The sequence below is a fragment of the Fusarium odoratissimum genome, assembly GCF_000260195.1.
Source record: "Fusarium odoratissimum NRRL 54006 unplaced genomic scaffold supercont1.3, whole genome shotgun sequence".
In the NCBI taxonomy this organism is placed as follows: domain Eukaryota; kingdom Fungi; phylum Ascomycota; class Sordariomycetes; order Hypocreales; family Nectriaceae; genus Fusarium; species Fusarium odoratissimum.
This window is the reverse complement of record NW_022158689.1, coordinates 528,489-551,384: the sequence shown is the minus strand read 5'-3', so window position 1 is coordinate 551,384 and position 22,896 is coordinate 528,489. Positions and strand designations below refer to the sequence as shown.

Genomic DNA, 22,896 nt, shown 5'->3' with positions numbered 1-22,896 from the left:
TCAGCCTCGAATGTTGATTGATCGCCGCTTGATTAATAAGCCACTAAACCCAAAGGGGTCACGGGGATAGAAGTGCGACCCCAAAACGTCCCGAAGATTCCAACGTCGTCCCCATTTCATCTCATCGCCACCTTGAAACACAAAATACTCTTCATCCACGTGTCAGCCCATTTACCATATTCTTTATTTACAGTCAATCTACTCGCGTCGCAAGCTAGGTTCGATCCACTAGACAGTCTCTCGTAAAGCCGCAGGGCTGACGTTGTTTCACTCGCCTCTTCTCTGTCTCTCACTCATCCTCATATCAATACTCATCCACTTATACAATGACTGCGCAATCACCTCCCAAGCGCAGAGGTCGATTATCTTCAAACACCCAAGATAATGACGATGCAGCACTCAAGGTCCATCCCCTCTCCCTCTCCCCATTGAACCTCCACTTACATCCCTCAGGCCCGTCGCGAACGTAACCGCGAAGCCCAAAACATCTTCCGCCGCCGTCGCCAAGCCGCCGAAGCAGCACAGGCCCAGCGCGTGCGTCGTCTCGAGCAGGTAGTCGAAGAGATGAGCTCCGTCTTCATGTCCTTCGTTGACGAGATGCTCACCACTGAAGCTGTAGTCAGAGCCCAGCCGAGTCTTGTTGGTAGTTTGAGGAGAAGTATGGAGAGGATTCTGGAGCTGGCGCATGAGGTTGTTGGGCCGGAGGAGGATCTTGTGCTGTTGCCGAGGGAGGGGGAGGATAGGAAGCGTGGAGGTTCTGGATCGCCGGAGAGTGAGCAGAGTGAAACGACGGAGGATTCTTTGGGTTCGATGGCTGTTGCTGTGAGAAAGACCCAGGTCCAGACGCTGACACCGCCTACGTCAACGGCCATGGCTTCAGTTTCTACGCCAACTCCGCCATCTTTATCGACTTCAACACCAGCTTCACTATCAACGCCGCCATACTTCAACTCTCAGCAACCAGCAATGGCCAAATCCTTCAACTTACCAACATTCTCACTCTCGCCTCAGATCTTCGGCAACGGCTGGCTCGGCACAACCCCTGCATCACCCGGCGATCTCGCCGTCCCCTCATCCACACAACACTCAGCATTCTCATTCCGCCTCGCCTGCGATATACTAACGATAGCATGCCACCTCCTCGTAAACTCACCGCCGCCCTACGCCATGTCAGCCTGTGAATCGCGCCTCTTCTGCAACACCCTCAAAGGCCGTGCAAAAGACGAGATGCTCACACGGCTTCGCTGGCTTATTGGTCCGGGTCGACATGAGATGTATCGCGTTATCGATCTACCGTACGGACGTTATGGACAGTATGTTTATTCTCGCGCGGAGCTCAACCCTTCTACGGTGGAGGATATAGAATGGCCGTGGCCTACGCGACCGGCTGGAACGCGCATCGACCATTTCACACGATTCTTCAGCATTGTTGGAGTTGAGAAGCAGCTCCTCGCACTCGGTGCCAGGGTTGTCGATGCTGAAACTATGGAACTCAATCTGAACAACTCGCCGATGCCGAATGTTGGGCACGCTGTACCGAAACAACCCGAGAGCTGGAGCTTCGTCAATTGTTTCTCATTTCCCACAGAGCCAAAATCTGGTCCTGTTACGGTGCGGGTGAGTATACCTGCTCTTATAAAGTCGCTCGCTACAAGATCTCTCTGTTTGATGCGGGGACCGGGAATACCGAGGTCCGAGATTGGAAGTGCGATTGAGGAAGCCATCATCAAAACAGGATGAGCACACGATAAAAGTTTTATGATTTAACGAGATGGACACACACGCATGAAAGGAAGGATTGGAGCACTATTAAGGCTTTGGATTGGATATTGCAAAATTTGGGATGGAAGCGTTGTTATTATGGCCTAGTAAAGCGACCTGTATATTGGTATCTTGAATCCCTTTATCTGTCGTAACGTCGTAATCTGTCATTTACAAGCACACAGGTCTTTCCTTCACACCTGTCTACTATATACCCTCCTCTTAAAAATATCATTTGTATGAACGCACAAACGTGCTCATTATCGTCTCTTGGATCTTAGTAGTCCCTCCCAGGAAACATGATGTCTCCAAGAACTCTTCTGCTCTTGCTGTCGTCGTTGAGCCGGTCGTGCCGGATCTCGAGGATTTGTTCGTCTGGGCTGTCGAGGCCGTCGTGTGTTTATGGCGACGAATTTCATAAATTCGGCGTCTTGACTTGGTGGCAGCGTACTGTTTTTACCACTACTGGTCCTTAGAATTGGGTCGTCTTTGAGTGTCTTGGGGTGAATCTCCAAAATGGCACCCTTGTGCTCTCTTCCTAGCTTGGCGGCTTCCACGAGGCCGTGCAAGTCGATATCTCGCTTCTTCTTTTCCTTCTCTTTCAGCATTCGTGTTTGGTCTGATCGCTCCATTGCTTCACGCTGTTCTTGCGTCATGGGCGTCTCGTCCTCATCGGGCTCATGGGTCAAGTGCATCATGTGAAGGATGTTCTCAACAGGACCCATTTCTTGCTCTGGTTGTTGGGCTTCCTTGTCATCGGCCTTCTTCCGCTTGAAGCAGCTCAAGGCCTTTGACAGGAGCGCATGAGTCGGTCGCCAAATTGCAAGCCAACAGTCTGAGATCAAGTTGAAAAGGCTTTGGACCAGGCTATCAGGAATCTGTCGGATCAAAGCTCCCAGTGGAATTGACATGACGCCGAAGAGCAAGCTCCATCCCCATTGGGCACCTGTAAGGGGTGTTGTGTCAAATGCTTCACCTCCCTTGAAGACGATGACGAACTGGCCAGCGATAGTGATAAGCTGCACACCGATGAACCAAGGGTTACGCAGAAATCCTTGATACCAAATATCCAGCTTGTTATCCACGCGACGACAGTTGTGTTGATTAAAGAACTGCATCCAGACGTAGATGTTGAGCACCAATGTCTGGAGCTTCTCAATCTCGAATTCAGTGTCGGGGTTGAAGAGATCCCATCCAGCGTAGTGAACAACAAACACGACTATCAACTGGTAGATGGCTTGGCAAATGATCATCTTCCACATAGTGATGGAAATAATAGAAGCATTGCGGGGTTCGGGCTTTCGCTTGAGGAAGTCGGGCGAGGGGTGATCGGTAGCATAACCAAGAGAGGCAAAGATATCCATGATCAAGTTGATCCAAAGCAATTGAACGACGGTGAAAACAGCGTCGCCAACAAGCTCGGAAACGACGGTGATGATACCTGCGGTGATGTTGATAGTGAATTGGAACTATCGTTTGGTTAGCAAAGAACCTGGCCATAATGATCAATAACCTTACCTGGCAAAACTTCTTGACGGAGTCATTCACAGTTCGACCCCAAGCCAAAGCCTTGACAATAGAAGCAAAGTTGTCGTCGAGAAGAATGATGGATGCAGCCTCCTTGGCAACTTCGGTACCCTGGATACCCATAGCAAACCCGACGTCCGCCGCCTTCAATGCCAGACCGTCATTCGTACCATCACCGGTAACAGCTACCGTCTCATTCATGCGCTTCAGGTGTGTTACAAGAAGCAGCTTATCCTCAGGGCTTGAACGAGCCAGGACTTGCAGTCTTGGAATAACAGCATCAAGCTGCTCAGGTGTCAAGTCTCTGAATGTTGGTCCATCCATGGCAATGCCACCAGCTGTGTAGATACCACATTCTGTTGCAATGGCCTTGGCGGTCAAGAAGTTGTCACCTGTAACCATGCGAACGAACACTCCAGCAGCCTGGCATTGGCGGACTGATTCCACAACTTCAGGCCGCAATGGGTCACGAATGCCAAAGGCACCGATGAAGATCATGCCAGAGGCCAACCATTCTAGGTTAATGTTATCGGGGTCGTCGTCTGGGCCATCAAAGACATCCTGCGCGCTAAAGTCTCGGTATGCAATGGCGACAGGTCGAAGCATCCTGTTGGCGTAGTCTTCAATTGTGTTACGATAGCTTGCACGGTCATTCTCCGAGAGTCGTGCAATTGGTACTCTGAATGTTGGGTCCAAAACAACAAAAGCACAGTATTCAAACACAACTTCCGCTGCTCCCTTGACGAGAAGTCGGTAGCGATCCTCATTAATCTTGACCAAAACTGCCATCCATTTTCGGGAAGAGTCGAACGGAAGGATCGCAACAATGGGACAGTTGGCCCTCTCTTCGGCCAAGTTGTTCATACCGAGATGTTGACGACTGAAGTGCAGCAGAGCAGTCTCAGTGCTTGAGCCCATAAAAGTAGTGGTGCCCGAGTCATCATTCTCAAAGGCCGTGGAGTTGAGAGCGATGCTGTCCTTGATCAACCTCCGACATTCTGGAGAGAGTGACTTTGCCATGTCTATTGAACTGTCGTACTTGATAGTCGAGGCACGCGACATGGACGAGTCGGGATCCGGAACAACCAGGTCGGTGTCGTCAAAGTAAGACTCCAAGCCAACACGTCCAGCCACGACAGTCATCTTGTTCTGTGTCAGGGTACCAGTTTTGTCGGAGCAAACTGTTGTCGCGTTTCCCATAATCTCACACGATCGAATCAATCGCACCAAGTTGTTATCTCGGAGCATACGCTTCGTGGCAAAGGCCAGTGCAACGGTCACATTGAGCGCCAGGCCTTCTGGAACAGTGATGACGACGACCGTGACGGCCAGAATCAGAATATGTAAAAAGTCTTCTGCCTTCTGAGAAGGCCCACCAGTAACGGTGTGGAGAGTGACCATGAAGCGGATGAAGAGCACAAGAAAAAAGATGGAACCTGCAATGGCACCGATAACAATAAGTTGCTTGCCAAGACGGCCAAGCTTCGCCTGGAGTGGTGTCTCCTTGACGTCGTCTCTCAACGACATGAGGATACGGCCATAAGTCGAGTTGACACCAACAGCAGTAACGAGATAGTAACCAACACCGCGCGCGACAGTGGTTCCACTGAGAATGAAGGGGTCAATTCGGGATGTAGCTGAATGGTTTGGTCTCGGTACGGTCTTGTGTACAAGATCAGCCTCTCCAGAGATGGAAGACTCGTTCATCTGCAGACTCGAAGCTTGCACAAGAACACCGTCCACGGCAACAACATCTCCAGCCTCGAGGTGTAAAAGATCACCAACGACGACATCTTGAACGGGGATGCGCTGGAGTTTCCCCGAGCGCATCACTGTTACGTCCCTTTGTTGCTTTCGTTCATTGACCTTCTTAAACTTGTAATTCTTCTGCCAATCGGTCGCTGCGCTTGCGATGATGATGACGAGGATCGCAACGACGATTGTCACACCATCTACCCACTCGACACGCGATGCGCCTATCGACTTGTCGACAGACTGGTAGATACCAATAGCGAGTGAGATGGATGCAGAAATGGTTAACAAAATGATGAGCTTATCATTGAATGCTATCCATAATAGTCTGAAGAAAGATTTTTGTGCTATTTGGGGAAGGCGGTTATCCCCAAATACTCGTTTTCGATCGACAAAGTGGTTATCGCGATGTTCGAACAACCCGTTATGGAGGAGCGGCGGCGACGGTGGAGGGGATGCTGCAGAGAGAACTGGCGGTCGTTCAAGGCTACCAGAGGCTACAGCTTCATCCAAAGTGACGGTACCGTCCAATGTTGTTTCGTCGGCGCTTAGTCCTGCCGAGATATCGGTTCGAAGACCAGCGGCTAAACCCAACAAGCCTCCAAACGCGCGCAGAGCGGAGATATTCTTGGCGGTCAGGAGTCGATGTAGCTGAGACGGGGTAAAAGCAAAGTTGTTGCCCTGGACATGTTCGTCGTCGTGCAAATCGAAGGGCGGGTCGACGTCGTGAGGTTCGGGTTGAGGATTCATCGTGTTATCAATCTTCGACTGGTCGTGACTACCAGCGTCAAAGTTGGGGTTAGAGTTGGACCCTTCGCCAGAGCCGCCATAGCGTGAATCAGGAACACTCGTGATGTCGTCCATCAATGGAAGTCTGTGTTACAAGTTTGTAAGCGCGAAGCAGCCGTTGATCCAGAAAACCTGGCACGGCACTGAGCCACAGAAAGAGGTTGAATGAAAACAAAACAGAAGAAAGAGGAAGAGAGATTCAGTGGTGGACCGAAGATGGTTTGAAGGGGACCGTTGATTGTGGAGGAAGCACTGAAATCATGCTCAAGCTCTAGCGTGGGGGAGGCTTTTACAAAACTCTACCCCGAAAACGTTAGAGCCAGCCAGGTCCAGCAGGAAAATAAAGAACCTTAAAGAGAAACTCGTCATACCTGGACGACTCGTCTCCACCGGGAAATGACCTTCACCCGGGCAGAGTTGATTGTGAGTGGTGCTTGGCAGGTCAATCTCTATTCTGTGGCGGCGCAACTCTGTCAGTTCTGTCTGGGGGTCCCGGGCGGTCCGCCTTGACCAAAATACGCCATATCCAGTAACAATCAGCAGCGACACGTCGCTAACCCACTATAACTGGTCCGCCTTACAGAGGACCGAGGGCTCCCCGGCCCCCGTAGTTGGGGAACTCTGGGACCCAACTGGGAACTGATATTGTCACTGCCCATCATCTCGGAAGGGCCGAGACTCTAGGGGGGGCTAGGTAATCCTGAAAATGCTTGGTGCTGCTGCTATCGTGTCTTGGCGGTCGTCTTGGCTGCAACGTCGTTTGTGCTAAGAGAGACAGAAGCTTTTGGTTAGCGGGTGCATGTCGTCGTCATCACAGCAGCCTTTGGTGCTGAAGTTGTCTAATCTACAGACTTTAAGAAACGTCGTTGAATTAAGAATTGAAACACTAGGAAATAACGAGGAATGAGGCAGATCATGCACAGTGCTGAAAGCCCCAAACCTTACACGCGGCCCCTGGGTCTTGACCTTCCTTGTCGGTCTCTAGCTGAGTAATAAAAGAGGCAACCCAGTTTTTCTTGGCGAAAAACAAATCACGCCAAGATATTTTACTTACTGTCGTATCTTGAGGCCAACACAAAAAAGCGAAGTTTGGCCTCTGCCAAGCTTTCTCCAAGTGATCTACCAACGAGTCAGATGATGCGAGTATCATAACAATTCTAGAAAAACTGGAATAATTGACCCAAGTCGATGACAGTTACAGTTATCAAAACAGATCAGATACGCGGATCCGGGCGCATCTGATAACCCGAGGCCCCATTCTCAAAAAGATGCCCAGACATTGGGGTCCAGAAATAAACCGAGATGATGAGCTACGATAGGAGGTTGGAGAGAGGCATACTATTGGATGGCTAAGTTCCCAGAACTACATGATTCTCTTTGTGCACAGTTGGAAGTAATTATTGTAGTCGAGTTGAATTAGACTTTCAGTTACATAAGACGGCATTCGTCAATGGTGAATGGCTAGCCACAATGAAACGGTGACGATCGAAGCCGCTGATAACAGTCAAGCCCGTTGTTACAACCAAAAAGTCAAACTGCACAACGTCAAGTAACTCCATCTTCATCAAAAAAAGCAAGAAGTACAGACACAACCCCACGTGCATTGAGCACAGACTCACTACACCAAGACTAAACTCCATCTCACCGTGTCGTCTTGTCCCTACAGCCTCACATCTCACAATCCATCCGTCTATCCAGAACCATCAACACAAGCGCACAAGTCAATTTATGCTCGTGACTACTCCTAATACTCTCTTCCGTAACATTTGTATTTTACGCAGGACGATCTAGTTTAGTGGTTAAGACATCCTATCACTTTCCACCTGTAAAGCCAGAATATAGAATACCGCATCCTTCACTTCAAACCAATCTCGTCTCGTCTATCCAATTAATACCTCCCTCTCTTCCCCGATCGCTTCAGCACCCTGCCGGCCGAGACATGCATTCCCAGATGAACATTTCCAGACGTATTAGTTCCACAAGAACTCACATCGACTCCGGGATATTTGCACGACCCTGTTTAACAAACTTCCCCATCGAGACTGTTTGCACAAAGTGATACAATAGAGAATATAGGGTCATGTCAGCGGTAGAGACATGCCAAGTCGTCAGGTGTTAAGCTTGAATCAAAGACATGGCGCTGTCTTTCGCTTCGACCTCCGAACATTGAGCACATGGTGTCGTATCCTGTCCTGTTCTGCTTCGTTGCGCTTCTAGACGCATCTCCTATTACCCCTACACATACCCCGTAAACGCCTTCGAGATAAGAACTTCAGATGAGAGACTCCCCTATCGAACGGACATGATGCTCCAAACAAAGCAACTTCCCGTATCAAGGATCCCGTCGTTGTCCTCCATTTGTTCCCGATTCATCCCAAAATGCCTCGACATGACTCGCTGCTGTAGTTTGCCTTTGAGGGGGCGACATCCGTTGCTGGATACCTGTTGGGATTCTCCTTCTGGCTCTGAATCTTTATTCGGGGTCACAAAGACATTGAATCCACATTACGACCTTTGACAGAATTGGGTCTGTGAAACGGGTTCGGTGTTGAAGGTCTTGAACTTGGTCTTGGTATGATATTGAGATTGTGTGGATGTGATTCAGAGATAAAGCTCCTCGACTTCCCACTCGATCTTGAGTGGCTTCTTCAAACAACTCAAGACTATCAAACATGGAGCTACCAGGAGCTTTACTCTCATTCTTTCTTCGGTTTCTCCTCTTGCCTATAGTAACAGCTTTACCTCGTCCCATGAATACCCGAGACGATGAAGTGTTTGCTCCCAAGGTCATGATCATCTCAATGGTAAGCCCCCTCTCCTATCTCACATCACCTCTCTAACACTGCACAATAGTGGCCCCCCGAAGCTGCAGTCTGGCACGAACGCCTCCCCGACTCAGATCTAGGCAACCTCTCCTCCAAAATTATTCACGCCCCTGGCCTCTCCATGCTCTTCCCCTGCGCCACCTGCACTGAAGATGGAAGTATCTGCCATATCACCATCGGCGAGGGAGAGATTAACTCCGCTGCTTCACTAATGGCTCTCATGCTCTCACCCAAGTTCGACTTTCGCCATACCTACTTCCTCGTCGCCGGTATAGCTGGCGTTAATCCCAAGTACGGTACTCTGGGTTCAGTTGCCATCGCTCGTTATTCAGTCCAGGTTGCTTTACAATATGAGATTGATATACGATCTCTTCCTCCAGACTGGCCGACTGGGTACATCTCATATGGCCGTGACCAGCCTTACCAACAGCCCTTTATCACCTATGGCACTGAAGTCTTTGAACTCAACGCTCAACTCCAAGATGCTGCATACAAACTCGCTTCAAAGGCTCAGCTGGAAGATGCGAATGGCCCAGAGGAGTACCGTGCACTCTACCGCCGAATGGGCGAGACATATAAGAGTGCCTCTCAACCTCCATCTGTCATCAAGTGCGACACTGCTACGAGTGACGTATACTACTCTGGTAGTAGACTCTCTGAGTCCTTTGAGAATACCACAAAAGTGTGGACGAACGGGACTGGCATCTACTGCATGAGCGCTCAGGAGGATAATGCAATCTTGGAAGTCCTCGTCAGAGCAGCGATTGCAAAGATCTGCGACTTCTCAAGAGTCATGATCTACAGAACAGGTCAGCCGTCCAACAACTCCTATCAATCATCTCGCTAACCCTTGCAGGTTCCAACTTTGATCGTCCTCCTCCTGACTACACCGACCTAGATCATCTCACCGCCGCCAAACAAAACGGCTTCTCAATCGCCATCGCAAATATCTTCAACGCAGGCATTGAAATCGCCAAAGGCATTATTGAAGATTGGGATACCACATTCAAAGATGGCATCAGAGCAGAGAACTACATTGGAGATATTTTCGGTAGTCTTGGTGGTGAGCCTGACTTTGGCTTTGGCAGTTTGACCCATGGTGAGCGCATTGCGCCGGATAGTAAGAGCAGTGAGTTTGCGAATAGTGAGATGGATAGACGGAGGGTCTTGACGCAGAAATCTTTAAGGAAGATCTAGATCAGTAAAGGGCATGGCAGTTGGGTTTGTATCATTCAGTTTTGATAATCTTGGGAGAGCATATGGTATCATGGCGAGGTCAAACTTCTTTCTATTTTGTTTTAATAAACACTTTTCTTTGAACCCTTTTGATACCGTCGTCATTCTCAATCATTTCCGCTATCGTTTCTTTTGTATGATTGTCACTTTACTTGTATGATCCAATCTGTTTCGCCAAACGGTCAATCTATGATCTCAGGTATGCTTCGTTCCCCTCCTCATGAATCAACAGGCCAAATATCTTCATCAATTCACATATTTAAAAGCATTTCGCATCACTGCAACTTTTCAAATCACGTCACCACGGCCCATCGGCCCAAACGTCATGCCCATTCGTGGCACACAGCGTCGCCCAGCCTGACGCAACCCACAGCACTGTAAAATGAAGGAACAAAAGGAGAAGACTCATGCCTAAGCCCCACGCTCGTGGACCGCTTGTAAAGTAGTCTCCGTAGCCTTGCCTAAGAGTTGGGGAGTAGCTCGTCACTTGCGGTAGGCCAAGATCCAGTGCTGCAACGCAGACGAGCGGAATGCCTACGTTGGGTTGGACCATGAGTGGCCAGCAGGGACGTGTGAGAGTGGTCATTTTGATGCCAAACAAGCCGAGGCGAAGGGTATAGCTTAGTAGCGGAGAGTTATCGCCTGCCAGATGCATAGATCGGATGAGAAACACAGTTGCTCTCCGTCTAAGAGCGTCAGCTGTGGTCGTAGGTGGCGGCATCAAAAGTGGAGGGCTTTGAGAGTTCCGCCTCTCGTGCATCTCTGAGTGCTCAGATGCGTCGCTGACGCTCACGGCTGGTGTCACAAAAGATCCAGGATGACCTTCCTGGCTATGGGACATAACCATGGACTGCGAGCCACGATGTCTCGATAGAGACTGGCGGTGCGGATCCAGCCGAGAACTTTGTGCACTCTTGGTAGGCGACAGATCTCTCGAAGTAGTCCTAGCCAGGGCACCAAGCTCTTCAAACTTGTCCGATGTTGACGTTTGATGACGATGTCGAGGGCCTGTAGAACTGTAAGAGTAGGTTTGTTACAACACAAGAAAAAGGAACTTACCTGGAACTGGGGTACTTGGGGGAGCGGGCGAGTCCAGATTCTGTATGCGAGTTCCGATCCCGAGATTTGGTGCAGGCTCCTGACTTGCACCATTCTCGAACGTCATTGACTCGCCTCTCATGGCCTTGAGAACCTCATTGGCACTAGGTCTTTCACCAGGGTTGAGAGCCAACAGTCTCTTCAAGAGTTGGTATAGCTTCGAGGGAAGATCTGGGCGCTCACGTCGCTCATCCTGGAACCCTTGCCAGTGGGTGATCTCCGCTCGAAGTTCATCCACATCTTCAAGTTCTTCTTGCAGAGCATTCGCGCTCTGGTAAGGAAGTCGCCCGAAGCACATAAAGTAGAGAATCATACCAAGCGAGAAGACATCCGACTTTGTGGTGAAGTTTGCATATCGACCTGAGGAGACATCCATTTTGAGGACCTCGGGAGCGCAGTATGAGATGGTTCCGGTAGTGCCTGAAGACTTACGGACGACATTTTCGGGCTGGACCTCACCGAAATCACTGATGAGGCATGTCGTTCTGCTACCCTCGCGATGGAGCAAGCAATTACTTGGTTTGAGATCGCGATGAATGTAGTTGGCCGCGTGGAGATATGCCACTCCGGATGTAATATCCTTGAACAGTGTGTAAATTTCATCGAAAGGGAGCTTGCGGTTGCCGTTTAATAAATCGACAGGAGTATCGAGTTGACCCTTTGATCGTCGACGCATCTGAGCCTTGAGTTCCTCTTTGGTCGCCTCACGTGGTGCTCCGCCGATGATGTACTGTTGGAGGTCACCACCATTACAGTATTGCTGGAGGATGAATGCGCAAGCAACACTGGGGCCAAATCGGGTGAGTCTAACATCCTCAAGCCAGACATGCCGATACGATACGAGGTTTGGATGGGAAAGCTTGGCAAGAAGCTCGACTTCGATGAGAACCTTCTCTAACCAGGCGTGATCATCTCCGACCGGGACTCGTTTGCAAGCGAATTGACCAAGGGCGCATCCGTCAATTTCGTGTCGTACAAGCAGCACGACACCTTTGCCTCCCTTCCCTAAGACTCTTTCTTCGACGAAAAATGTGTTGAAGTAGTTGGGACTGAATGCATCTCGCCGTATTCTGCTGCCTTCCGCTTGCGCGACACCGGGTGTACTTGACACAAACTCGGCCTCATCTGGGCCTGGAGATGGCGATGTCTGATTTGTTGCCGGGCTACTACCGCCAAAGACAGGACCAAAAAGTCTTCTCACTGGACTCGGTGGGTGATCGGCAGAATTATTGTTATTCGCATTGGCAGCGCGGAGCATACGAAAGTAATCGGGATCGACATAGGTCTCTTGCCGAGCACCAAAGGAATCATAGCTTCGGTCGGAAGTATTTTCGGAACGAGTAAGCGGCTGATGGCATGTAGGACAAGTCGAGATGCCTCTGATCTCGAGTCGATGTGATTGAGAATCGCGAACAACGATAGCGTTGTGGTGACGGCTGCAAGTACAAGGGTTGGTTAGCTTGCTATGGGTACCTACGGATACCTTGCACAACAAAGAAAAGGAAGCGTGATGACGTACAGAACAATCTCTCTGCCCTCATGGGGCTGGTAGGGAATTAGCGACATGTCCTTGGAGCGGGAGCGTCAGATACAAAATCCAGGATCGCAATCATGGTAAAGATGATGCGATGGGGAGATTGAGGATTTTGTGTTGGAGCTGTTGGTTCAAGTGGAAATGGAAGTAGAATGGAAGTGGAAAGTCTCGCGGGGAAGCTCTACAGTGGCAGTGAGTGGTGTTGATCGATGCTGACAAGGGATCGGAGATATCGAGGTAACGTGAACAACAACACGCAACAGTGCTACTCTAAAGTCCATGAAATTACAATGAGACTTTATGAGTCCTTAGCTGCGATTACTACACCCTCTGCAAGTATACTTGATTAGAAAGTCCAGTCTGTTTAACTGTTTTGTACTTTTAACAGCTTCTATGAGCTCCAAGGAACAAAGTGGAGCTTGAACAGCATTGGATCGCTATTAAATTAATGCGTATTGATCATCAGGCACCTCAACTAAGCTTTGTGCTTTACATCTTGACGTTGTCCGATAGGTAGATCTTGAGCTAATTGCCCCTGAACCGTTGAGTTACATAAGAGTAATTATAGTATTGTCAAACCTAATTCTTTTGCAGCTCATCCACTGCCTCAGTTTGAGCCAAAATGTCAACTTTGAAGGTCTAGGGTATTTTCCTTCCACATCCTCGACCAACAACTCCTTCCCCACTATCGCGAGGGCTTCCCAATTACACGCAAGCGACTCTCTTTGTCCCGAACAACTCATTACCATGTCAGATCTCCGACAAGCGTGTGATAGATGTCACAGTAAGAAGTTAAAATGTACAAAGATCCCTGCCTCTTCAGTCTGTACTCGCTGTGTCAAAGCTGGAGTCACCTGCCTCTTCAGCCCTCCAACTCGATCTCTGCGCCATCCTGACAATGTTGCCTTCAACTGGTCTATGCTTGGCTTGGACGAGCCTTCAATCGACCCAGTTCCTAGCATTAACCTGGATCAATTCATCACAACGCCGCCTGTCAGCGAAGATACAGACCCACCTCCACCGGCTCAAGTCACTGAGATATTTCAGTTGACAGATCTCATGGCTGGGCTGGACCGCCTGCGGACCGACTTTCCAACCTCGCAACGAGATCATTTATCCATAAGGGAACTCACCGAGTTCATGAAGATATGCAAGTTTGATCTTGGATCATTCCTTGAAGATCTGCTACAACGTTCTCAAAAGCTACTTCACTTATATCCTGAAGTTCTCAAACGACTTGAACCCGAGGACATCAGCTGTGATGCCCCTGACTGCATACATAACGCACAAAAGGAATTTTCACTTTCAAAATCCCGAATTCCAATCGACCAGTCTCTTATTCACCTCATCATGGCCTGTCATCTAAGACTACTGGATATCTTTGACATGATCACTAACCATGGGCGTATGTGCGCTCATGCTGTACCGCTGTTACCCAGAGAGCACGAACCCAAGTTCGACATGCCCGAGATCAAGATCGGCTCTTTCGTTGCCCCGAAAATCTCTGCAGCTTCAATGATGATCGCAATGGTGATCGAGCTCCAACATTCCCTGAGCTCAAGGGCAGAGCAACTGGAAGGTGCGGTATCATTAGCTGTCGGCAATGAGTCGAAAGCAGCAAAAATCATTAGTCTTCAATGCGAGTCATTGAAAGAACGAGCCTCAGACACTCTTGAGGGTCTTTGTTCTCTTCGAGACAACCTTATGAAACTTGGTGTTATCAGATGAAGTCTTTTTAACCGTTTACTTCATTACGTATCAAAGGGACCCGCAGATGAAGAAGCGCAAGGCTATTCCCAAGCTACGAGAAGACACTAAAGAGATGCATAGGAAGTCTTCTTGCACACGACTAATGAAGGGAGCAATGGCAGTTGACCCTCATGCATTACCATTATCCAAGGCGCCTCAAAGACAGGAGACAGACATGGCTGACTTGCCAAACGGACACATATGTTGGCTTCCGATGCAAGGAGCCTGAGAAGGGCCGGTTTGCTTCATCAACTGCCCTATGAGATTGTCGGGCTCCGTCATCTGGCCGTTCGATGGAGCATGCCTTTCACACGGAGACACACGCTCAAGGGGGATTTGGGCTTTGACAGACAATGTCGACAGGTTTACGATACTGATAGATCACTAGAAAACGTCAAGGCAGCCGCAGGCTTGTCATACTGTCGCCTTACAGTAATGCCCGAGATGTCACAGCGTTGCCATTTTGAGATCCGCCCCCAAGCAACAAAACCCGATTGCAACACAAACTTACAATGTTCTACAACCAGTGAAACCATGCTTTCTAATTTACCCGCATGTAGCTGTTACAAGCCAGTTATGCACCATTATCTCATTCGTTCTGTCGCAATGCTTCGTCGTGGCCGAGATACCATCAGTGCCATTCTCCACTGTGTGCTCCCCATGGAAGAGATTCTGTGGATAATCTCATAGCTGACGTTTGCGGCTCGTGGGTGCACGATGCCCAACGTCAGTACATAAACACGGGAAAGCGCGTGTTACCAAGCTACAGGGAGTGGAACTTCAACCTTTGGCGATGGCATTGGTTGTCCGATCATGCAGTCGCGCGGACGTTAAGGCTGAGGGGTCGGGGCTACGACCTAAACGAGAAATCCTCTGCAGGTTGATTCTTGAGTCGAATTAAACCGATACTGTCAGAATAGGTACCGGTTTGGGTGCCGCTGTCACACCACGTGAAATCTATGGGTGGTCAGACTGGGAATTCTTCCGATGTTATGTGAAGAACCTCAATTCATGGCCGAATATCCGTATACGAGACTACCATTAATTATTACTAAAAGATAAAAGAGCGCGGGGAAATGTCTTGGCCAAAGCCATGGGGGCACCTCCGCACAAGAGAAATCCCCCAAAGCCGACGGATATTGCGAGGAAATAGACCGGACGTCAACTCCATGACTCGGCCGAGACTATCTCAGCACGCCATGTCTAGGAAAGCGGGTGATCAGGCCGTTTCAAGCAAGACCCCTGCCCAATGAAATTGGCAGACCCATGCGAGAAAGTGACCCTTTGCGAAGACAACGTGCTCTAGTGTCATGTAGGTAGACGGAGTTTATGGCTGAACCCGAACGCGAGCGAGGACCCGAAGAAGAGGGAGGGGGGAAGATGTGCTCCGGCCGAGGTTCGTTGCATTGGAAGAGGAGATCTCCAACAGATCTAGACGGAAATCCGAATTGGCGGAGGGCCCTGTTACATTGCTTCAGGCTATGTTCAAGGATGTAGGGACAGCTCTGTTTTTTCTCTGTTCTCTTCCCTTTTTTCTCCTTCTGAGACTCGCTTCATGCTATGTGCTCTCCAATGATGGTACCTTGAACCCGTTTGTGTTTCTCCATCCACAAGCGAGAACAGTTTCTCCCAGTTTGCGAAACAAACAAACTTAACTTTGTTCTCAAACATCTATCTACCTCGACACTGGCATCTCTGAGGCCCTCCAACCTCGTTTGTCCATTCGCTCGCCCATCTTGTCAGGTTACCGACCCTCCAAGTCGTCCCATCAATAACCTCGTCTTCCAACGACAACTTTTACGAAAATTGAACCTGGCCGACCTCAAGTGGAGGGGAACCACATAATAGAATTTGCGAAAATCCGGGGAGACGAAACGCAAAGTCTCCATAACCTGGGAATTACCCAATACAGACTATCTCCGACTTCACTCACATTTCAACAGATAGTTGAGACATTCAAGATGAGCAGGGAAGATGACTTGACTCGCGAAGAGTCAAGATCTCATGCCTTGACCCGCGAACCAACACGCGAAGAAAAGACCCGAGAGGCTATTGCCGAGGGCCACGATGCAGATATTCCTAGCAACATTGGCTTTATACCCACTCCAGCAGACGAGCAAAGACGAGCCAGTCTCACCAGCCATAGACGTGCAAGCCATGCAAGAGAAAGAGCTTCCCTGGACCCAGAGAAGCACGCCAAGGAAAATAGCTCCGTGAGAGATGAGGAAGAGGGTGGTTCGCAAACGCAGAGTGAGAGCGATATTGTTTGGTGGGATGGTGATAAGGATCGCCAGAATCCGTACAATTTTGCGACTTGGAAGAAGGTTCTCAATTGTGTGCTGGTATCGGCCTTGACGTTCGTTACGCCACTCGCATCGTGTAAGTTGCCCTCATCGTGATGCGTATCTCGATACCACGGCCTTCGATGAACACTGAACGATGAAGCCATGCTAACATGACATAGCCATGTTCGCACCCGGCGTACCTCAACTTATGGTCGAATTCGGTAGTCAAAGTCGTGAACTAGCATCCTTCTGTGTGTCAGTCTACGTTCTCGGTTTTGCTGCAGGCCCCATGATCTTCGCTCCTCTATCAGAGCTATATGGACGCCAAGTAGTCTACCACTGCTGCAATGTTGGTTTCATCGGTATGAAGTGTAACCTTACTACCTCAAGCCCTTCTAATACTCTCAGTATTTGTCATTGCCTGCGCCAAAGCTCCCTCGTTGAGCAGTTTCATCGCGTTCCGTTTCCTTAGCGGCACATTTGGCTCGACACCCATCACCAACGGCGGCGGTACAATCGCAGACATGATTGTTCAGGAGAAACGAGGTGCAGCAATGGCGAGCTTCAGTATTGGTCCTCTTCTTGGACCCATCATTGGCCCAGTTGTTGGTGGTGTCGTAACTGACGCCCTAGGCTGGCGATGGGTATTCTGGATCATCGCTATCATGTCTGGTGTACTGTCCTCCGTCTTCTTCTTCGCTTCTGAAGAGACCTACGCACCCGTTATTCTCGCCCGAAAGACCAAGAGACTCCAGAAGGAAACAGGCAATGACCGCCTTCGATCTAAACTCGACGCCGGCCTCAGTCCATCGGATTACTTCAAGCGCGGTATCCTACGGCCATTCAAGATGCTCCTCTTCTCACCGATCTGCATCATCTGCGGTGTATACGTCGGTCTCGCCTATGCATACCTCTACCTTCTCTTCACGAGTCTCACACCTCTATTTATGCGAATCTATCACTTCAACACAGTTCACGCAGGCCTGACGTTCCTTGGTCTTGGTGTGGGTAGTATGATTGGCGTAGCGTACTTTTCCGTCTCGAGTGACAAGTACATGAAGAAGAAGGCTGCGGCTGCTAAGGAGCAAGGCATTGACGATCCTGCTGAGTCAATGAGGCCTGAGAATCGACTTCCGCCGCTGAGAATTGGTGCTGTTTTGCTCCCGGCTGGTTTCTTCATTTACGGATGGACTGCTGAGTATCAGACTCATTGGATTGCGCCTATCCTTGGAACATGTGTCATTGGTGTCGGAAACCTGGTCATCTTCATGGTAGGTCCATCGCTTGGTATCGTGACTTAGACTGACATATTACAGTCACTACAGATGTACCTCATCGACAGTTTCACCGTCTACGCAGCCTCCGCCCTCGCCGCCAACGCTGTCATGCGATCAATCGCCGGAGCATTTCTACCTCTCGCGGGACTGCCAATGTACGATAAACTCGGTATGGGATGGGGAAACAGCCTTTTGGGCTTCATCGCTGCTGCGCTAATCCCTGCGCCGTGGCTGTTCATCAAGTATGGAGAGCATTTGAGAAAGAAGTTTGAGATCAAGGATTTATAGACGGAAAAGTGGACAGACCGGCGATTCTCAGGCATACATAGAGGGAACCCAGCATTCGTTAGCATATTCATTTACGAAGTCACTTACTTATTACTCGTCCACTGCATTACCGTCTGAGTGAGACTGCTCCAATGGCTTTACAACGGAGCTGCAGATGAGGCGTTGATCACACGCGCGAATGCATGGCCGTTGGATACAACCGATGTGGCTCGAGCCGAACCTCCAGGGCCATGAGACAGGACAAGATGACAGAAAGTTGTCATCACGCATAAAGAGGCGTCTTGTCAAGGAAACCTTTCAATGCCTATCTCACGATGCTGTACAACTACACGGCATTCACGCAATATCCACTATAGCGACTGAACATGGACAACTTGTGCACCCTCGATGACCTGACCTTGTCATAAGAACTCCGTCAAAAGCACCGACAGTGCCATCTCATCATGACATCCCCTGCGTGTAAACACCAGCACCTTGATCCACTAGACCTACAGCAACACCCTCAACCAGGTGTAATGAATAACGAGCCATCAAGCGCCCTAAGTATACATTAAGCTATCGCGAACTTATCCAATCATTTACGTCCATCAGAAAGGGTCCTAAAGCTCTCGTCAATCCCTGGGCACCCATCTCACCACCTCACCAACCCAGCACGGTATCAAAAGCTCATCTTGAAGGACCGACTATTCACCTCAATCATCACTATCATGCCAGAATCGGTTATCACCGACCTTTTATGAAGTCAGACCACACCTTTGTACACGGACCACAAAACCGTAGACCCGTCTCATCATATATCGTATCGTCAGGGGTAAGCAATGTACCCTTGAATCGAGAGATCCGGACCCTAGCTCGGGGCCTTTCCATGGCTCAGCCCTTTAATCCTTGGCTGCATGTGTGGGCTAGAAGACTTCGGATAGGCGGGTCTTTAGGGACACATGTGTTGAGGCGAGAGATGTACTGGACATTATACGGCGGGATATCGGCCTGGTATCCGTAGTGTTCCGCAATATCAAGTCTACTAAATGTTTACTTTATGATGAGTGACTTACTCGCTTGGAGGACACAATTCACAGACGAAAATGATATGATGCAAAGGGACTTGCCCTGTTTATTCCTTTACGTGATTCTGAACTCGTAAACCAGTACCCTAACCTTGGAAACAACCATTGCCCTGTCTATCATTACTAATTTCGCATTAAACAATTCCCCATCACTCCAGGTTCATCTTTAAGAGACTTTTATGCTTTACTGAAGCTGACCAATGCCAAGGTGCTCGGGGTCAGCCTTGACGATTCGGAGGGTGTTGGTGTTACCCATGCCGCCCTTCCAGCCCTGGACAACGACAACGGTGTCACCGGGGGTGAGAACGTTGAGCTGGAGAGCGTTGTTGACGGCCCACTTGATTCGGCGATCGACATCCTCCTGCCAGTTAACCTGGGTGAAGTCGGGCTTGGTCTCGGGGAACAGGAAGGGGTACACGCCACGGTACAGATGGGCGAATCGAGATGTTGTGGGGCTTCGGGTGACCATGAAGATGGGGCACACGGGTCGGTACTTGGAAAGCATGCGGGCCGACTCTCCGGAGGTGGAGAGGACAATGATACCACCGGCACCGAGATCGAGGGAGGCACGGACAGCAGCCATAGCGCAAGACTCGACAGTGGAGACGGGTCGCTTGACGAGAGTGCACATCTCCTCGAAGTGGGAGACGTAGGGGATGGTGTTCTCGGCCTTGAGACAAGTCTCGTGCATCTCCTTGACAGCCTCAGAGGGGTAGCTACCCTTGGCTGTCTCACCAGAAAGCATAACACAGTCGGCACCATCAGTGATGGCGTTACCGACGTCGCTGATCTCAGCACGGGTGGGGCGGGGGTTCTTGATCATGGACTCGAGCATCTGAGTAGCGCAGATGACGGGCTTGCCAGCGAGGTTGCACATGGCAATGAGCTTCTTCTGGGCAGCAAACACCTCAGCAGCGGGAATCTCGATACCGAGATCACCACGGGCAACCATGACACCATCAGTGGCCTCGAGGATCTCCTTGAAGTTGTTGAGACCCTGTCGGTTCTCAATCTTGGAGATGATCTGAATGTGCTTGCCCTTCTCGCCGAGAACCTCACGGATGTCATAGATGTCCTGAGCGCGGCGGATGAAAGAGGCGAAAACCATGTCGACGTTGTTCTCAACACCGAACTTGAGATCAGCCTTGTCCTTCTCGGAAAGAGCGGGCAGATCGACATCAGTGTTGGGCAGGTTGACACCCTTCTTGGAGCAGATGGCACCGTTGTTGCGGGCCTTGACTCGGATAGTCTTCTCGTCCTTGATCTCGAGGACGTCGAAAGCGAGAACACCGTCGTCGACGTAGATGACACGGCCGGGCTCGATGACGTTGGTGATGTTCTTGTAGTCGACGTACCTTCACGAGTTAGCGTTAGGATTTACACCAGTTTTATTGTACTCACATGTTCTTGTCATCACAGGCAGTGGCATAAGAATCGTCGGTGGTGATGTTCATCTCGTGGCCAGCAGTGATGGGAATATCCTCATCGTTGGGAGTGTTGCCCGTTCGGATCTCGGGGCCCTTGGTGTCAAGAGCAATGGCAACATTGCGACCAGCGTGGGTAGCCTCGGACTCACGAGCGTTGTCAATGACAGACTTGTGGTACTCGTATGATCCGTGGGAGAAGTTCATGCGGACAACGTTAAGACCGGAATCTCGGAGCTTGTTGATGGCCTCAACAGAGTTGGTCTTGGGGCCAATGGTGCAGATGATGGAGGAGCGGCGGTAGTTGCGCTGAGGTCGGAAAGCGGTGTCGAGGGAAGCAAGCCATGAGATCTTGCCTCCGAACTCGAGGTGGTCCTGAGCGGTAGCAGCCATGACGCTTTTGGAATGCTTGTGTGAGGGTTTCTGAGCCATTGTGAAATAAGTGGTTAGCAGATGTTGCGTAGTGGGCGGGATGAGCTTGGCGGGGTAGCTCTGCTGCAAGAGAATGAAGACGTGAGGAATTCAGCCCGGAACAGTTGGGGAAGACGGGAAATATATGTCTCTCTCAATCAACTGATATCAGCAGCCAACAAGTAGCAGAGCAGAAAGATCAGGTCGTTCTGCGGGCACTTGCTATGCAGGCCAACAGGGATGCATCCGTGAGCTGTAGGCAAGTACATGGGGCTAACGTGGATCTGATCTGACGTTAAGTGACGTGGTGGGAAAGGCGATAGCAATGGGGCGTGGCATTTCTCGGTGGACAGAGCAGTCGGTGCGACAGAGTCTGGCTGGCTTGGTTGGCGAGAAGGACAAAAGACGACCCATGAGCTCAATAGATGGGCCGAGTACAGAATCGTCAGATAATCGCTAATCGGGCCAGAAGAACCGAGTCCAAACCCGACACCTTGTTTCGCACTGTTGATGGGTCGCAAGGAATCCAGTGTTTCTGAACTGCTACTGCAACCCAAAAGCCAGAAGCGCATCTGCAAAGACGGGTATATGCCACACCTCCATATCGTTATCGCCATCATTTTGGGGGGCCGGTAGACCAAACCCCAAAAGGCCCAAGCCACAGCAGTCGTCTCCATTCATGTGCAGCAACAGCAACAGCAGCAGCAGCATGTTGACTTACAGGAGTATATGGATTTTGTTGTACGAATGTTGCACCGTACGATAATAACCCAGAAGGATGATGTGGTCAGAGAGGCAGAGGAACGTGCGCACTCTTCCTGGTATTATTTATTGACGACGTTCGATGGAGGGAGCTCGCAAAGGTCGAAGCGTAAGGGGGCGGGATGGTACTAAAGTCTTGTTTTTGTCGTTGGTAAGAAAAAGGTTGAGAGATGAGAAGGAAGAAGAAAAGAGAAGAAGAGGGAGAGAGGAAGAAATTTGGTGTGGTGATGATGATAATAATAAAAGACGGGAGAGCCCAGTTGGCACAGCGCAGTACAGCTCAGTAAGGTACAGCTCACCTTCAGGGGGTACTTTACTCTTGCCTCCCCAATCAACAAAGATTTGTACCTCACCGAGAAATCACAGCCATCATGACTGGAGGGGTAAGAGCCAAGCATGGAGTAGCGCTACGGAGTACTTGCCTCAGATGTACTTAGTACGGTCAATTCATAGCCTGCTTTGGTCAAAGTGTCTGAGCTCTCTCGCTGTGGTTGAGATATGGAGAGCTTTTTTTTTTCGCCTTTTCTTTTTTTTCTTTTCTTTTCTGGCGATCTGGTTCAGAAATTATGGGGAGCTGTTCCTTGCACCCCGCTTCCTGTGAGATGCAAGCTTACAGGCCTTGAAGTGTATGTATTAGCTTTTGAGTTGATTTATATGCTCACGATGCTCTACACTTTTATTTCAAAGAAGAACAAGTAATATAACTCTATATATTCTCATGATAACCTTGTCAAAGTCTCCAGTCTGGAGCCAATGTCTTGCCCGCCCTCGTTAAAGTCAAGTAGCTATTTTCTGTTCCCCCACCAAACTCGACCCCGCTATCGCGCTTGGGTGTTTGGTGGCTTTGCTTTTGCCATCCATCAGCATCGTTAAGTTACAGCGGCATATTCGGGGCAAAGCACTCCGCCCGCTACTGCAGCATCCGACAGTAGCTCTCCCCTCTTCGAACTGTTCTTCCCAACCCCAAATCGGTAGTTTATCTGTACCTTGCCTTGCCATTACTTAGTGATTTACGTTCATATTAGCCAAATCTCAGAGTGGGTTATCATATCAAGTACATTGGCCGTGTCATGAAACGCGCAAACAAATGCCAACCCCCCGCCACTCAATGCTG

The 22,896-nt window shown here is 49.8% G+C and overlaps 7 protein-coding genes across 9 annotated transcripts; 4 read left to right on the top strand and 3 right to left on the bottom strand.

The window, feature by feature from the left end:
- The first annotated feature begins 106 nt into the window (after nucleotides 1–106).
- On the top strand, nucleotides 107–6,134 carry FOIG_02602 (uncharacterized protein). The gene is made up of 2 exons (XM_031199936.1): nucleotides 107–404; nucleotides 454–6,134. The coding sequence occupies exons 1-2, from the start codon at nucleotides 327–329 to the stop codon at nucleotides 1,738–1,740; spliced, it is 1,365 nt and encodes a 454-aa protein (XP_031069704.1). The 5' UTR covers nucleotides 107–326; the 3' UTR covers nucleotides 1,741–6,134.
- FOIG_02601 (uncharacterized protein) lies at nucleotides 121–6,429 on the bottom strand. Of its 2 annotated transcripts, XM_031199934.1 has the most exons (3): nucleotides 6,201–6,429; nucleotides 3,280–6,128; nucleotides 121–3,230 (listed from the first exon to the last, which is right to left on the bottom strand). In XM_031199934.1, the coding sequence occupies exons 2-3, from the start codon at nucleotides 5,902–5,904 to the stop codon at nucleotides 2,022–2,024; spliced, it is 3,834 nt and encodes a 1,277-aa protein (XP_031069702.1). In that variant the 5' UTR covers nucleotides 5,905–6,128; nucleotides 6,201–6,429; the 3' UTR covers nucleotides 121–2,021. The 2 variants fall into 2 exon arrangements, with proteins under 2 accessions (XP_031069702.1, XP_031069703.1); XM_031199935.1 differs by lacking the exon at nucleotides 6,201–6,429 and having other exon boundaries at nucleotides 1,747–3,230; nucleotides 3,280–6,170.
- A 2,150-nt stretch (nucleotides 6,430–8,579) lies between these two features.
- FOIG_02600 (uncharacterized protein) lies at nucleotides 8,580–9,851 on the top strand (the record flags this gene model as incomplete). The annotated part of the gene is made up of 3 exons (XM_031199933.1): nucleotides 8,580–8,633; nucleotides 8,683–9,463; nucleotides 9,511–9,851. The coding sequence occupies 3 exons, from the start codon at nucleotides 8,580–8,582 to the stop codon at nucleotides 9,849–9,851; spliced, it is 1,176 nt and encodes a 391-aa protein (XP_031069701.1).
- Nucleotides 9,737–12,701, bottom strand: FOIG_02599 (IKS protein kinase). Its single transcript, XM_031199932.1, has 3 exons — nucleotides 12,508–12,701; nucleotides 10,950–12,424; nucleotides 9,737–10,898 (listed from the first exon to the last, which is right to left on the bottom strand). The coding sequence occupies exons 1-3, from the start codon at nucleotides 12,552–12,554 to the stop codon at nucleotides 10,189–10,191; spliced, it is 2,232 nt and encodes a 743-aa protein (XP_031069700.1). The 5' UTR covers nucleotides 12,555–12,701; the 3' UTR covers nucleotides 9,737–10,188.
- Nucleotides 12,702–13,269: 568 nt separating this feature from the next.
- On the top strand, nucleotides 13,270–14,349 carry FOIG_02598 (uncharacterized protein; the record flags this gene model as incomplete). Its single annotated transcript, XM_031199931.1, has 1 exon — nucleotides 13,270–14,349. The coding sequence occupies one exon, from the start codon at nucleotides 13,270–13,272 to the stop codon at nucleotides 14,248–14,250; it is 981 nt and encodes a 326-aa protein (XP_031069699.1). The 3' UTR covers nucleotides 14,251–14,349.
- Nucleotides 14,350–14,435: 86 nt separating this feature from the next.
- Nucleotides 14,436–18,233, top strand: FOIG_02597 (uncharacterized protein). Its single transcript, XM_031199930.1, has 4 exons — nucleotides 14,436–16,650; nucleotides 16,736–16,918; nucleotides 16,965–17,827; nucleotides 17,873–18,233. Exons 1-4 carry the CDS (start codon nucleotides 16,233–16,235, stop codon nucleotides 18,119–18,121), a joined length of 1,713 nt encoding a protein of 570 aa, XP_031069698.1. The 5' UTR covers nucleotides 14,436–16,232; the 3' UTR covers nucleotides 18,122–18,233.
- FOIG_02596 (pyruvate kinase) lies at nucleotides 18,162–22,449 on the bottom strand. Of its 2 annotated transcripts, XM_031199929.1 has the most exons (3): nucleotides 21,742–22,449; nucleotides 20,587–21,032; nucleotides 18,162–20,540 (listed from the first exon to the last, which is right to left on the bottom strand). In XM_031199929.1, exons 2-3 carry the CDS (start codon nucleotides 21,000–21,002, stop codon nucleotides 19,370–19,372), a joined length of 1,587 nt encoding a protein of 528 aa, XP_031069697.1. In that variant the 5' UTR covers nucleotides 21,003–21,032; nucleotides 21,742–22,449; the 3' UTR covers nucleotides 18,162–19,369. The 2 variants fall into 2 exon arrangements, with proteins under 2 accessions (XP_031069697.1, XP_031069696.1); XM_031199928.1 differs by having other exon boundaries at nucleotides 20,587–22,449.
- Between the last annotated feature and the right edge of the window lie 447 nt (nucleotides 22,450–22,896).